At 50.1% G+C, this 15,521-nt stretch overlaps 2 protein-coding genes across 7 annotated transcripts in view; both read right to left on the reverse strand.

Annotated features, from left to right (window-relative positions):
• The window catches only part of TTLL3 (tubulin tyrosine ligase like 3), a 31,284-nt gene extending 29,866 nt beyond the window's left edge, over positions 1 to 1,418 (reverse strand). For 2 of the 5 annotated variants that reach the window (XM_082637377.1, XM_082637382.1), the window contains exon 1: positions 586 to 677. In XM_082637377.1, the coding sequence (XP_082493503.1) occupies positions 586 to 633 (48 nt within the window). In that variant the 5' untranslated portion in view covers positions 634 to 677. Of the gene's footprint in view, positions 1 to 585 lie in introns of all 5 variants that reach the window. The other 3 variants (XM_082637376.1, XM_082637375.1, XM_082637381.1) reach the window with 3 other exon arrangements.
• A 2,531-nt stretch (positions 1,419 to 3,949) lies between these two features.
• On the reverse strand, positions 3,950 to 15,453 carry ARPC4 (actin related protein 2/3 complex subunit 4). Of its 2 annotated transcripts, XM_082637401.1 has the most exons (6): positions 15,341 to 15,443; positions 12,496 to 12,614; positions 11,099 to 11,210; positions 8,437 to 8,532; positions 7,275 to 7,445; positions 3,950 to 4,859 (listed from the first exon to the last, which is right to left on the reverse strand). In XM_082637401.1, the coding sequence occupies exons 1-6, from the start codon at positions 15,341 to 15,343 to the stop codon at positions 4,854 to 4,856; spliced, it is 507 nt and encodes a 168-aa protein (XP_082493527.1). In that variant the 5' UTR covers positions 15,344 to 15,443; the 3' UTR covers positions 3,950 to 4,853. The 2 variants fall into 2 exon arrangements, with proteins under 2 accessions (XP_082493527.1, XP_082493528.1); XM_082637402.1 differs by lacking the exon at positions 3,950 to 4,859 and having other exon boundaries at positions 7,221 to 7,445; positions 15,341 to 15,453.
• Positions 15,454 to 15,521: the final 68 nt, after the last annotated feature.

Genomic DNA, 15,521 nt, shown 5'->3' on the forward strand with positions numbered 1-15,521 from the left:
GTCAAGTGGGGGGTTGGATCTCTGGAGCGTGCAGTTAGAGAACAGGCTGGGCTGGAAAGGGCATGGAGGGGGCACAGCACACTGACTGGACTCACAGCCAAGGAGACAGGCGTGGAGAGGGACCCAGGGAACCAGGAGTGTCCCTAGAAGTCTTCAAAGGCTACTGAAAAGTAGCTGCCAGGGAGGGAGAAAGGAGAACTAGGAGTGTGCAGACAGCCAAAAGGGAAGGTATGTGTGGGGGGTCGGTGCCTAAGGTGCCAAACCAAGGTCAGGACAGAAAAGGGACTGACTGCTGGATCTGGCTCCTTGGAGGTCACCAGTGATCTTGACTAGAGTGGTTCCCGATGGGAGTGGAGAAGGGCAGGGAACCAGAGTGGTGGGAGCTGAGGAGTGAATCCCAGGTAAAGTAGACAATTCTGCCAAGAAGTCTGGCTGTGAACGGGGTATTGAAAAATGGGGAAGTATTTGAAGATGGGTGTGGGATCAAGGATTTTTTTCTTGTATGTTTTCTAAGGATGGGAGAAAATAGGGAGGCAGGATGAGCCACTCTCCAGGCCCTTTCTAGACCCCCAAGCTCCCTCCGACCTTGATAGCTCTCTCCACGTGGATCTTGGCGTTTCTGAGCCGGCCCATGTGTTGAGACGCCTTGGAGAATCCTCACCAAAGGACAAGAGAACCTGCAGAAAGATGCGCAGTGGGGCTGGGGTAGGCACCCCTCCTCTCTCTCCACTCTTCATCCGGATGCTCATCCTCTACAGCTCTTCTCCGGATCCCCACGTCCGCCCCAGTCTTTGGTCCTGGCCCCAACCGCCTCGGGGCAGGAAGGGCAGGCCGCAAGGGGCCTCACCGTCCTGTGGCGGGTCGTCCTCCTGGGCCGGGGTGAGCGAGGGCCCGGGGGGGCGGGGATCCGCGTCTCCCTGGGCGTGGCTGCCGTGGGCCGAGGACTCGAGGTCGCAGCCTAGGCGGCGCGCCGAGGCTGGGCTGCCGGCCCAGCGTTGGCCGCCTGCCGGAGCCACCTCTGGAAGCCGGAACTCGGAGTGGCGCGCTCAGGGCCATGGGGCGGGGGGACTGGTGCGGGGCTCGGGCGGCAGCGGCTTTCGCGGCCAGCTGCACACGGGACCCGCGTCCTGGCGGTACCAGGCGGTGGAGCCGCGGGGTGCAGCCCCCAGCCCCCCCCGCCCTCAGGAGCAGCGCCGCGCCGGGACCGTACACGCGCCCCTCGCCGCGCGCACGCGCGCGCGTTCCCAAGGCCCCAGAGCCCGCCTCCCCTCCGCGCGCAGCCGCGTCTCGCGGGAGGGCCCTTCTGTGCCCGAGCTGGGCCCTCCGTTCTGAGGCCCCGCCCTCTGTTTTTCGTCGCCTTAGCAACCACTCCCCCGGCACAATCAGGCCTCGGGTGGCTGGTTCGGCGGGACTACTTCCAGCAGGCCAAACTCCGAGCCTCACCTGCCCCAGACCCTTAATGAACAGGGCGCTGGAGTTGGAAGCGCAGAGCACTGGTCCGCCAGTTCCTAACAGAGTCCTAATTCTTTATCCAGCGCTGCCTGGGGCTTCAGTTATTCCTCAGTATTCATAGGGGACCACATGCTAGGTGGTGAGCTAGGTGCTGGGGACCGGAAGAACCACCTAGAGATGGTCCCTGATTTCACGGAGCTTACAGCCAAGTGAAGGGGAAACAAACAAAAAGCAAGCAACACAGGAATAAAACAGGTGTAGGTATCATAAAGGCAATGAACAAGCAATGAACTGAAACTAGGAAGGGGGCACACTTTATATAAGGTAATCAAGGATGTCCTCTCTGAAGAGGTGACATTTAAGCTGAAGACTACAGAATGCAAAGGTGTTGAGGAGTTCGCCAGGGGAGGAATAGCATTCCACGGAGAGGAACGTCTCAGCAACAGCCCTGAGAGAGTAAGAACCTTCCTGGGGAACTAAAAGGAAGCCAGTGTCCTGGTGAGACCTGATCAGATCTGCAGGACCTGGCAGATGGAGCTAGGGTAAGGTCCTTGGGGGTAGATTTGAAAGCCAGGGCAGTATTATGGGGAAAATAATGAAGTGCAGAACACACCCCTCCCGCCAAAAAAACCCCTCGGAAATAAAGTTTGACTTGACCGCAGAAAAAAACGAGTTATGCAACAGCCCTCAAGACAAGACTGTAAGCAACCTTTTTAGAAGTAGTAGGAAAGTGTTAACCTCAAATGTCACAGGTGAGATAAATAAGGCTCCAAGACGTTAAATACTTCGCCTTAAATCGCACAGCAGAGGCAGCACTGGAACCCAGATCTGACTCCAGAGCCCAACTCTGAAACAGAAATGCTATTAAACACAAGTCCATGTCATCACTCAGAAGGGTTGCCTATCAGTAATGCAAGTACCAAATGGACAGTCTGCGAGGCAAGCTCTAGCAATGCCCACTCAAGCAAAGTCCACGAAACCAGCTTTTTTATTCACTGGTAGATCTGCTCATACAGTGATGGTGGGTCCTCCACAGAGCTGTCTAGCCAACCCTAACCACTGAAATCACCCTTCCCAACCCTGTGGCTGGTGACTGGGCTTCCCAAAAGGCATGCCGTCAGGAGAGGACTGGCTGATTGGCAACCATCCAGTCTGTACTCACCAGCCAGCAAATTTGGTTTTAGGGGCTCTGAACCCTGGGAGATGGATCTGTGACAAATGAGAGTTCTGGCTGGCTCACCCAGGCAATGCTGTCCTGTGAGGGCTGAGTGAGCAGCTACCATACTCTACTGGACATCCACCTTCTCTGTGAGCACCTTCATGAGAGCAACATTCACTGCAAAGCTAGGATACAGCCATACGCCCCAGAGAAGGGCACACCTAATTCTGCAAGGCAGGAGGGGGAGAGTCACAGAGGCAATGTCACAAAAGGGGATGACAGCTGTCCAAGCTGCCCCCACCCCCAGCCCCTCAATCCTTTAACAGTACCTTGTCCTGTTTCAAGAGACCCCTTTTGGCCACATGGAAGAAACTCTTTTGAAAACTCAGCTCAAAGGCCAACCCTTCTGAAACTTTCCTGACATCCTCTTCCATAAAAACACCTGCTGTGGGCAGCCCCCCAGACTTCCACTAGTGAATCTGAAATGCTTCAACGCACCTATTTACACACCCAGCCATTTTACTGGCCAACAAGTCTCCCTGAGACAGGGATGTCATCCCCCACATCCAGCACAATGGAAGTTACCAAACAGCTTGGATACTGGGCTGGTGGAAAGATCAGTTCCTGTTTATTCAGTACCTGTACGGCAGGTACTGTGTCAGATTTACATCATCTCCACTTTAAGAAACTGAGGCACAGACTATAAATAACTTGCTCAAATTCATCAGTAAGAATCAGGACTCAAGACATTTTTTTTTTAACTTCAAGGTTATCACTAAGGTTTAGTGCTGTCCAAGGGGACTTTCTGCAATGATGGAAATGTTCTATTTACATACCCTGTGACACGGCAGGCATCAGCAACTTGTAGCTATCGAGCACTGATAGGACTGAGTAGATTTTAAACTTTTTTAACTGTAACAATTAGACACACGTGGCTAGTGATTAGTCTTAGCACAGGTAAAGGCAGAAATCCTGAACTTTACCTTCTCGCTCACTAGCTGGGAGATTTGGGGCAGCCTGCCGCATCTCATGGAACCTCAGTTTCCTTAGCCATGTAATGGGATCATTATTTCTCTGAGGTTACCTTCTAGCCCAAATGAGCTCATTACGTGAAAAGGACCAAAGCTCTGTAAAGGCAGAGAGCAGTTTCAGAAAGGGGGGGAGCCTGGACTGCAATGGAGGTCTCTTGGGTTGGGGCCCTCGGCAGGACTAACGCCAGGGGCCAATCACGAAACTGTCTCTGGTGGGGACCCCCCGGCCCAAGTGCCAGCCAGATGGTCTTAGGGAAGAAAAAGCTTCACTTCCCCTCTTTTCACGTATACACAGAGAGCACAGACCTCATGCACCCCCAGAGGGGCAAAAAGAGACTTTAATTAGGGGAGGGAGGATCCACCAGAATAAGAAAAGGTACAGCGAGCGTGGGAGCCGAGGAGCCAGAGCAGGCAGGAGGCCCCAGCCGGGAAGCTCTGGAGGACTCACCTCTCCACCTCTAGCACAGGCACTGCACTGAAAGACAAGGCGAAACAGCGGCCCCTCTCAGCTGGGAGGGCACGAAGAGGCCCCTGCGGCCAGAGGTTGCCTAGCTTTCAGGCCCCAGCTCCTAGGCGTGGCTGGTGGCCACCAGTTCAGCCCTTGTCCCCAACCAGTGCTGGGTGGCCATCTTCAGGCAGAGCTCAGGAAGCTGGCAGAGGGTCTCCACCGCTTCTGCTGGGCCCAAGGAAATAAGAGAACGAGGGAGAGGAACTGGAGTCTGAAACCTCCCTCCCTCCCCACCTGTGGTGGCTCCAGGGAGGAACAGTAGTCGCCTTCTGGCTCCAGGCCCGCCCAGACCCACAGCAACCAATAAGGTACAATCACTGGGACCAGTCACAGCCACTGGAGGTGGAGGTTGTTTGTTTAAAAAAAAAAAAAAAAAAAAAGACAAAAAGGTTACAGTCTCCTACAAGCACAGAGTTTTAAGTTTCAAGACATTAAAAAAAATCTGTCCCGGCCCAGGGGACTGAACATCAGAAGCCAGCCTGACCAGGCACATGTGGCCTTGGGGCAGGTCCACTGCTGCTTTGCTGCCCAGCTAGCAAGCACACCCCCCCTCCCACATCTAATGCCCACCCCGACACCCAGCTCCCCTCTGCTGCTGCTGCCGCTGCCGTCGCCACCGCTGCTCCAGGGAGTAACTCCAGGACGCCTTCGCAGAGACACGGGGGAGTCTGAGGGGGAAGGCCACGAGATCCAGCCAGATGCTTTAAAACTGTCAAGAGAACCAAGAGGCGGTGAATGATGGTTATTAGTATCCTCGCAGGCTTGCTCTGGGGAGGTGGGCTGATTTGAGAGCTGCAGCTGTACTCAGGTCTCTACAGGGCAGGGTTGGGTCTCAGGACACCCTGTGGGCACACTCTAATTTAGCCAGCATTCAGCAGTGACCTTTGGGGCACTGGCCCTAAAACCTAGCACTGGACAAGGCAGAAAAATTAAGGGTGACGTGGGTTTTTCCACAGCTCCCCTTGGCCGTGCCACAAGGGCTGCCAAAAAGCCCTGTCACTGAGCCTTGCTTGCTGAACTGAGGTTGCCTTCTTTAGAAATGGGGGCTCACATGCAAATGCTTGGGGATTCAGAGAGGGACCCAGGATCTGGTACTCTGTGTCAAGCTCCGGGTGGTCCTCCAAGTAAGACAGGCCCTTGAAATGCTTTCTAACCTCAAATATCTCCCATTGTGCCTAGAACAGCCCTGGACATTTTATAGACCAGAGGTTGTGGACCAATGGCCCACAGGCTGAACTCAGCCCAAAGATGAGCACTGTTTGGCCCACAGTTTAAAAGAATATGAATTAGTCGATATGAATACGAATTAGCCAACCTTGAAAATATAGTACACTGCACAAAGATCCAGATTTTGAGATTCTTTTTTTTTTTTTTTTTTTTTTTTTTTTTTTTTTTCTTTTTGCGGTATGCGGGCCTCTCACTGTTGTGGCCTCTCCCGTTGCGGAGCACAGGCTCCGGACGCGCAGGCCCAGCGGCCATGGCTCACGGGCCCAGCCGCTCCGCGGCATATGGGATCCTCCCAGACCGGGGCACGAACCCGTATCCCCTGCATCGGCAGGCGGACTCTCAACCACTGCGCCACCAGGGAGGCCCTTGAGATTCTTTTGATGAAGCCGGAGGGCCAGAGCTGTGCAGTGGTGATCCTCTTCAGGTGAGGCATGTGCTCACCAGATCCCCACATAGCCCGCCTCACTCATGTACATTACCGGCCTTTTACCGACCCTTACATGCACCTGATGCCATAATACTATCTTAGATCTTTTGAGTCTGAGAACTCCAATTCCTGCTTCCTTCACTTACTGGCTGAGGCACTTTGGACATATGACTTAACTTCCAGAGCCCAGATAATTCATCTATGAAATGGGGATGACACCTGATTCAAAGATTGTTTTAGGTATTAAATGAGATACCTGAATGTACTTTTTTAGCTGTATTACCACAGAAATGTAATTACTGTAACAACTAAATGACTGTTGAATGAATGACCCAAATACTAAATTGGGACAAGAACTATTTTTCTTCAGTTGAATTTAGAGGCCTCCCAGTGCCGTGGCCATATAACCTTGTGCTACAATACAGGGAAAGCTTACTATGCACCAGGTGATATGCTTTATACACATTTCTTCATTAATGCTCAACCACACTGAAAGGTACGTATTAATTAACAGTCTCACTTTACAGCCGAGGAAACTGAGGCTTAGTCAAGAGGTTCTGTAACATGCCCAAGGAAGCAGTGGAGCCGGACTCACACATAGGTGGCCTGACTCCACGGCCTGTGTGACCTGAACAAGCGTGTTCCCCTGGGTGCACAGTACAGCTACTTTGTACACTGGCTGTCCTCAGTATAATTAAAGCCCAGGGGCAGCGGGTGTAATATCCATTTTCAGGAATCTGAGCTCCTCCTGGGCTGGATCTGTATGCACTGGTAGGAGTAAACACTAATTCTACCATCTAGGGATCATAGTTGACTCTGAGGGGAACATAACAACAAACCAAGGACTGTTTGGAAAAAGAAAAAAAAAAAAGAAGGCACGTCGTGAATGACTAAAAAAGAACAACTGTGTCATCACTTCATCAGTGTAAACAATTCATCCTCCTCAAAGGGCTGTAGTCCTTTCCGTCACGAAGGCACAAACAACTAAAGAGGGATCTGTAGGACTTAAGCCATGAAAATGATGGAAAACAGGCTGAAGAAATCATGACTTTAAGCCTGAGAAGCAGATGCTGAAGGAAACTATTCCAGTCTGTTTGAAAAGTGGAATTATACTCTGATTAACTGCCCTATACTCCTAGAAAATTCACATGTGGATTTAACTTGCCTCACTCGGGGATTGAACTAGATACAGGGAAGGACTGTGTACATTTTGAGATGTAGAAATGAGCGACTAAGAGAGGCATCCCCCAGGCCCCCGGAGATGGAAAATGCCCTGCAGCTCTCCAACATGAAGCATGGGCCCTCCCGCCCCAAGGAATCGGGCTGACCTGCAGCCCACCAGAGTTCCTAGAGGTCTCAGGAAATATTCACCCACAGTTGGCACCACTTTCCCACCAGATGCTAAATTCTCAGCACGACGCATAGGTCTTTCTACTTCTGGAAGCAAACCAGCAAGGCCCCTACACTTACATTCTTGAGGAACTCCTCGGCCACAATGCGTGCACGGGCATTGACCGACAGCTTCATCTCACTGATCTCCTTGTCGATTTCTTCCATGAAGTGGATCACAAAGTCCACCAACTTGTGTTTATACATCTGCTCTGTGTGGAAGTTGGTGATCAGAAAACTGATGTCATACCCCTAGGGAAGGAAGACAGCGGGGAGCAGGGAGAGAAGAAACAGGAGAGAATCAGCATCCTGGGGGCGCTGAGCTGGCCATGCCCTCTATGTCCACTTAGCCACATGCTTCCAGCTGCTTGTGACCCTATCCCAAGCTACATGCCCTTCAGGCAGCAGTCCACCTGCTCTGGTGGGGTGTGTATGTTGGATGCAAGGAACCAACAGTTGGATCAACTAAACCCAGTTGAGAATTTTGTGTCTATCAGACATCTCTGACAGACTATCTGTGGCACACATAGTTGCATTCAGAATGAGTCAAGGGAGAGTGAAGGGACTGGAAATCTTGTCAAAGAAGAATCTCATCAAACAAAAGGAACATCTAGTCCAGAGAGAAGCGAAGATGCTGTGGGAGAAGGATGGGACTGAGGTCTTTAACTATCAGATGGGCTGTATGTAGAAGAGCAATTTTATTTATTCTGGGTGGCCCTGGAGGTTAGATCTAGGACCAGGAGAGATTTTAGCTCAGGATGAGGACAAGCTTGGCCAACATGTCTAATGCGTCTGACGATGGTGTTTGCTGCTCTGTGTGGTAGGTGCTTAGTCACTGGCAGAGAGTCGATCTGGCAGGGAGTCTGTAGGGGACTCAAGTACAAAGTCAGGCAACAATTGACCCAATGTCAACTGTGGCCTTGAGACTATGATTCAGTTGGTGGCAGAGTTTAGATTTATGATTCATCATGCCCTTTCTGCCGCTAGACTATAGGCTCTGGGAAGGTGCACAACAAATCTCATCTTTTTTGCCTTTTCCATGGTTGAGGTAGACCCAGCCTCCTAAGTTGATTCCCCTTATTCCCACAACAGCCGAAATGAAGGCCAACTCTCAACTAAGGCTGTGGGTGCCCTACAGCTGGGGGAGCAGCAATCCCAGTTCTAGAAACAATCCCAGGCCAGTGACAGTTGACTCGGTAGTGGAATTCTGGGTATTACAAACATATGGATCACACAGTCTCACCTCCACTGGTTTCCTTCGGAGGATAAAGAAGTTCTCTGCTCTCATCATCATGAAGCGCATGAACTTGTGACATAAAATCTTCTCGATCTCATCAGCCTGGTGAGAGCAAAGGAGAAATGTGTTTCCCTAAAGCTGACACTCTAGGCCAACAGAAATCTGGAGCCTGGTCTTCTGACTGCAATTTCTCGCAGGTTCGCTGGAGGTAGTGGGGTTGGGTATTGGAACACCGCCACCTGAACTCTGAATCGTGGGGTAACTCATTGCCAACTGAAAAGAGGGGCTACTGCATTAGAGCCGTCCACCTTAATGGGACGTTATCATGATCTTGCCTTCACCCATTCCACAAAAGTAATTCTGGCAAGCCCAAATCTTTTTTTATCTTTTGGCCATGCTGCATGGCATGCAGAGTTCCCCGACCAGGGATAGAACCTGTGCCCCCTGCAGTAGAAGTGCAGGTCTTAACCACTGGACCGCCAGGGAAGTCCTGGCAAACCCAAACCTTTTATCTGTTCCTTCCAGAGTCCACATCTATATTCAAAACTACCCTTTCCTTTCTTATTTCACTAGAGCTACATTTTCCAGTCTGTGATACATACTGTGAAGAATATCAGAGATAACCTTAGGTGGTCTCCACTTTAGTAACAATGAACATCAAACAAACCCCAAAGTTTCTCCCTGATGAACTCTCAACATTTCTGAAGGAAGAATTTTGGGGCTTCCCTGGTGGCGCAGTGGTTGAGAATCTGCCTGCCAATGCAGGGGACACGGGTTCGAGCCCTGGTCTGGGAAGATCCCACATGCTGCGGAGCAACTAGGCCCGTGAGCCACAACTGCTGAGCCTGCACGTCTGGAGCCTGTGCTCCGCAACAAGAGAGGCCGCGATAGTGAGAGGCCCGCACACTGCGATGAAGAGTGGCTCCCGCTTGCCGCAACTACAGAAAGCCCTCACACAGAAACGAAGACCCAATACAGCAAAAATAAATTAATTAATTAATAAAAACTCCTACCCCCAACATCATCTTAAAAAAAAAAAAAAAAAAGAATTTTGCTGCACAGGGCAGACACAGCCTTAACAGCCCCCAACACTTGTTAATCTCCCTTCAACAAAGAGAGCAGGCCCTTGGGTTAGAGCTTTCTATAGGCAAAAGTGTCTGGTCTGAACTTAATAACCTTGTTTTGTTTTCAATGTGCTTGTTTTTTAGAGTTGTCCTCAATTTGGCAAGTGGTATTGTTTTTCCATTTGTGGCACAAAGTTTCTTTTTCAAACAAATTTAAGTAGGAGAAAATAAGTTGGGCTTCCCTGGTGGCGCAGTGGTTAAGAATCTGCCTGTCAATGCAGGGGACACGGGTTCGAGCCCTGGTCTGGGAAGATCCCACATGCCACGGAGGAACTAAGCCCGTGCACCACAACTACTGAGCCTGCACTCTAGAGCCCATGAGCCACAACTACTGAGCCCACGTGCCACAACTACTGAAGCCCACGCGCCTAGAGCCCACGTACTGCAATGAAGAGTAGCCCCCACTTGTGGCAACTAAACAAAGCCCACGTGCAGCAGCGAAGACCCAACATAGCCAAGAAGGAATAAATAAATAAATAAATATTTTTTTAAAAAGACAATAAGTTAATTGAAAGAAATCTATTAAGTAAAGAAGTGTCCAGGTGGTCAATAAATATGGCAGAAATTCCAGTGGTAGTGGGAGTGTCAGACATTTGTGAAACACAGAGGAAACATAGGAAATTACACTTCCTGGGACTCCCCTGGTGGCGCACTGATTAAGAACCTGCCTGCAATCGCTGGGGACACGGGTTCGAGCCCTGGTCCGGGAAGATCCCACATGCCGCGGAGCAACTACGCCCGTGCGCCACAACTACTGAGCCCACACGCCACAACTACTGAAGCCTGTGTGCCTAGAGCCTGTGCTCCGCAACAAGAAGAACCACCACAATGAGAAGCCCGTGCACTGCAAGGAAGAGTAGCCCCTGCTCGCCGCAACTAGAGAAAGCCTGTGCACGGCAACAAAGACCCAGCACAGCCAAAAATAAATAAATAAAATTAATTTATTTTAAAAAAAGAAAAAGAAATTACACTTCATATTTTTACCCTAAATCTCACTTTTGGAGTTTATGGCTATCAAATTGATACTGTCACTGCTTATTTTTCTGAACTGGACTTATCCTTCATTCCTTAGGAAAAGTTTTGTGACCTGACACCAATCTGGCCTGTAGCCTTGGCTGCTACGTTTCCTGCCTTCTTTTTTTTTTTTTTTTTTTTGCGGTACGCGGGCCTCTCACTGCTGTAGCCTCTCCCGTTGCGGAGCACAGGCTCCGGACGCGCAGGCTCAGCGGCCATGGCTCACGGGCACAGCCGCTCTGAGGCATGTGGGATCTTCCCGGACCGGGGCACGAACCCGTGTCCCCTACATCGGCAGGCGGACTCTCAACCACTGCGCCACCAGGGAAGCCCCATTTCCTGCCTTCTAATGCAGACCAAGGCCTAGAAGATGGGCCTGATCTCTCTTTATTCTACCGAGCTGATGAGTTTGGCAAATCATTTCCTGGTAATAGAACCTGAGTTTCTTTGCACCCTGAAGCTGGCATGCTGATCTCTCACATGGGAGCCCCTGGCCTCCCGATGAGGCAGGGGATCTGTGGTGAGCTCACCTGTTTCACAGCAATGCTGACCCGGACAGAGTTGATGGAGCCTTCAATCAGAACCTTTTCCTTCTCATTCCTGCTGATGGTCACAGGCTGTAGCAGGAGCTCTTTGCTACTCCTGAAAACACAAAATCACAGAGGCCTCTGTACTATAAAAGAATAGAATGGTCAAGGAGACCCCACGGCAGGTCCTAAAATCACTATCTGGGACCACAGAGTCCAAGGAATAGGAGACTCACAAGCAGGGCTGCTCCAAGATGGGGGCCAGCAAGCATGTTCTCCAGCAGAAAGAGCACAGGCTCTGGAATCAGGGCGAAAACGTTTTGAAATCCAGCCTCCTCTGTTACTTTCCTTGGGCAAGTGACCCTGTTGGAATCTCAACTTCCTCATTTGTAAAATGACTCTGATTCCTATTTCACTGCTGAGGACTGAGAGAGATCAAAAAGGGTCAAGTGTCTAATAGTGTGCCTGGCACACTGCAGGAGCTTTACAAATGACAGCTCTTATTTTCGTAACTATAGGCAAACCCATACACTGTTTAGGGAATGAGGGGAGAGCCTGCCTCAGAGATAAGGACAAGCTACAGTCGAACAGTCTGGCCTCCTTTAATGATCAATCCAGAAGGATTCACTTGTTCAGCATTAAGATCCCTCTCAGCTCAGTTCCCATTTTGATGTCCCTGAATCCCTGTGATGAAAGTTGGTAGTTAACTATGGTGGTGCTATCTGGGAGCTATTATCCTTTAAAAATGCGTATTGGAAACCATATATGTTAAGTAGCATAACAGGGCACATCCTAACATCTTGTCAGTTTTCTTAAATTCAAATCATATCAACTTAGTGTGGTAACACTGCTTATCTCAGTTGTATATGTCCCACATTAAATTTTAAAGGGGAAAAAGAATAATTTATTTATAAAACATAAATTGCACAAGAGAAAATAATCCCAAGTATGGAATATTTGGAGTAGACGATGGAAGAGTCCAGTTGTTGTTTTTTTTTTTTTTTTTTGGCGGGGGGTGGGTGCGGGGGGGGGAATCCTTGATCTTTAAATTAGAAAAGAATAGAGATGGCATCTCAGGTAACTAAATTCTTAGTCTTCTCCTTAAACTGCCAGAGGGCTCACTAACTCCATGGAAGATCATTCCCAAATGGCCCTACGCTGAGAAGTCATACCTTGTGTCAAGCAATCTTGACTCCAGAGCAGCTTCTCCCCTGAGTTTTGTCCTGCCAACCCACTGACCCTATTTTCTGAACTTCAAATTGGGAACCATTGTTCATCTGGCAGCAAGACAAAAAATGTGAACTGTAGTTGTACGGACAACTCCAGGATGGAAGTTGTTCATGGCACACAGTCATCTCTGGGTGCTGCACCCATCAACCCCACCCCTTTCCCTTCCCTACCTGACTTCCACTTCCGGCTTGTTGTGTCGTTCTACCACCTGGGAGGAGAAATTCTCCAGGCAGAGGGCAGCCTGCAGTGTGGCCCGCACGGCACTCAGGTAGGGACGGAGAGTGGCAGTCTGTAGGAAAAACGCCAACAGAGGATCAGAATCTGTCTCACCAAACCCACTGGTCCCCTAGTCCAGCTACACAAGAGCCAGGCAGTACTCAGGGTCCCTGACTCTCAGATACTACAGTAAACACAATAGACTAGGCCTTCAAGGTGCCTTTCATTCTAGGTTTACAACAGTGGCTCTCAACAGGGGACCATTTTGCCTGCCAGGGGACATTTGGCAATGTCAAGACATTTTTCATTTTCACAACTTGGGGTGGGGTAGGGGTTACTGGCATTGAGTAGACAGAAGTCAGGCATACTGCTAAACATCCGACAATGCACAGCAAAGAATTATTCAGCCCCAAACAGTGCTGAAGTTGAGAAACCCTGGTCTAGAAGCATACAGGTGAATGACTGTCTTCAATCTACCTTTTTTTTTTTTTTTTTTTTTTTTTTGCGGTACGTGGGCCTCTCACTGTTGTGGCCTCTCCTGTTGTGGAGCACAGGCTCCAGACGCGCAGGCTCAGCGGCCATGGCTCACGGGCCCAGCCACTCCGTGGCATGTGGGATCCTCCCGGACCGGGGCACGAACCCGTGTCCCCTGCATCAGCAGGCGGACTCTCAACCACTGCGCCACCAGGGAAGCCCTCAATCTACCTTTTGAGCCAACAAATGTATAAATCTACAGTGTGCCAGGCACGCTAGGGGCTGGGAATTCAAAGATGATTAAGACCTTCTCTACCATTAAAACAGTTCAACTAGGTCAGGAAAACAGAGAAAGTAACTATGATATAATGGGTAAAATGTAAAATAAATTTACACATTTGCAAAAGAAATTGGTTTTGATTTGAAGATGGAAATAAGATTAGGAGGACTTTACAATGATAAAAAGTAGAATGACATTCCCAGTAGAGGCAACGGCATCTAGCTACACTGGCCTATCTTCAGTTCCTCGTATTAGCCCAGTTCTTTCTCACCTCAGGCCTTCACACATGTCAAACCATCTATCTGCAGGCTTTTCTCCCCCTTCTTTGCCTAAGTCATCCTTTAGATCTTGGCTTATTCAGGGAAGTCCTCCTCCTTCCTCAGAGAGGCCTTTCCTGACTTCCCTCTTCATAGCACTTACTATAATTTACAATGACACACCCTTTATATATCTTTAATAAAATAATTTTCTCCTTCACTAAACTGTAAGCTCCATGGTCAACAGACCATGTCTATTTTATGCAAATTTACATACCCTGCACCTAGCTCAATCAGCACCTTACATATACACTGTCTTACTCAGTGTCTGTAGAATAAGTGAATGAATGAAAAAAATAACTTAAGCAAGATCAGAATAACAAAAAAGCGCAGTAAGAGTTCCAGAAGTAGTAACGAGTACAGTGTTGCCGGGAAGCATTTTAGATTCAATGGATGAGGCTGCAGTGGTAGCCTAGAGATTCACGGGGAATCTCACATGCCAGGCTACTGAGTTTAGCTCTTCTTTGAAGGTGGCAAGGAACTGCTGGGGCTTTCTGAGGAGGAAGTTACATGACTACAGTTGCATGGCAACTCTGTGGAGAATGGACTGGAGGAGAGGGAAGTGAGAGAGCAGGCAGAGAAGGTTATTTAAGGAGGGTAATGAGGGCTTGGCCTGGGGCAAGGCAGCACAAGCAAGATGATCTCTGTCAAAATTCAGACAGCCAATCTGAAAAAGGTGCATTTTAGGTAGCCAGCCCTGTGGTGCCTGCCCTTTCAAAAACAGGACACATTCTCGTGTGATATCTCAACAAGTTTGATATTTAAAAAATCAAGAGGCATGGCCTAAATTAAAACAAAAAAAGAATATCCCAGCTCTCTAGCTGACATAAGAGGACACGAAGGCGGAATAAATAACACAAGAGGATGAGCAAGTTTAGGGAGAGAAGATGAGTTTTGTTCCAGAGGTCTAATTTCAAGGGGTCTTCAAGATATCCAGGTGAACCTTGAAAGAGAACCTTCCCAGGTGAACCTAGGACGGTAGATTTAGGAGTCACCATAAATCACATGGTCACGAAAACCTGTACATTAAATAGGTATCACCAGAGAGAGAGCAAAGAAGGGAAGATAGTGAGCCAAAGTCTCAATTGCCAGGAACACCCACAGTTATCAAGAGGATTTCCTGGAAGGGAGGGGTCAGCAGTATTAGAGCTTATATTCTACAGTAAGGCGGATACGGCTGAGTTCTGACCAGGAAGGGGTCTGCGTAGAGGCAGCATAAAAGAGATCCTTCAGTGAGGAAGAAGCAAGGCTGGGGCAACGTGACGAGTGGGATAAGCAAGTGTGGAAGTTTCCCTGAGAGAACTGTGGGGTCAAGCGGGCAAGAGAGAACAGGGGAGTGTATTTAGTGAAGGTCTACTCTGGGTGGGGAGGTGGCCCTACTATGTACCTCAGAGGCCCTACTACGGGCTGAGGCTTACTACGTGCCTTCGAGGCGCTACCACGAACCTAGGAGAGCCCACTTCCGGCTTCCTCCGTGCCTCAGTATCCCCCACCTGCTTCAAAGCCCAGACTATGCAGCCGCAAGGCCTGCTTCTTACAAGGGCGTCCCCCGCTCGCCCCTTCCTCGCCTCGGCCCCGCCCCGCCCTCTTTCTCCCAGCCTCAGGGTGCCCCCACACCCCCTGCATCCCTCTGCCCAGGGCCTCTCCGCTGCAAAGCCGCATCTCCCCCAGACCCAGATCCTTGAGACAGAACAGCGGGGGGTCCCTGGCCCGGGGCCCGTCTCTCACCATCGCGGGCGCTGGCTGGGCCGGAAAGCGGAAGTGCGGAAGTGGCCAGTCCCACACCGCCTTCCCTTTCGCGAGAAGCGCAGCCGCAGTCTCCGCCCGGACGCCTGGACTGTACCATCAACGCTCCGAGCGGGGGAGGAGGAGGCTAAGAACATTTGGCCCCTCGGAAGTTTTCCCCCTA

The sequence above is a fragment of the Mesoplodon mirus genome, assembly GCF_964341445.2.
Source record: "Mesoplodon mirus genome assembly, chromosome: 12".
Classification (NCBI taxonomy): domain Eukaryota; kingdom Metazoa; phylum Chordata; class Mammalia; order Artiodactyla; family Ziphiidae; genus Mesoplodon; species Mesoplodon mirus.

What these genes read in the sequence shown, in the direction of transcription:
- ARPC4 (XM_082637402.1), bottom strand. An exon ending in AAGCCGGAAGTGGAAGTCAG is followed by an intron (nt 11,211 to 12,495) that starts GTAGGGAAGGGA and finishes TTGTGTTTTCAG; the next exon opens with GAGTAGCAAAGAGCTCCTGC. An exon ending in TCAGCATTGCTGTGAAACAG is followed by an intron (nt 8,533 to 11,098) that starts GTGAGCTCACCA and finishes TGCTCTCACCAG; the next exon opens with GCTGATGAGATCGAGAAGAT.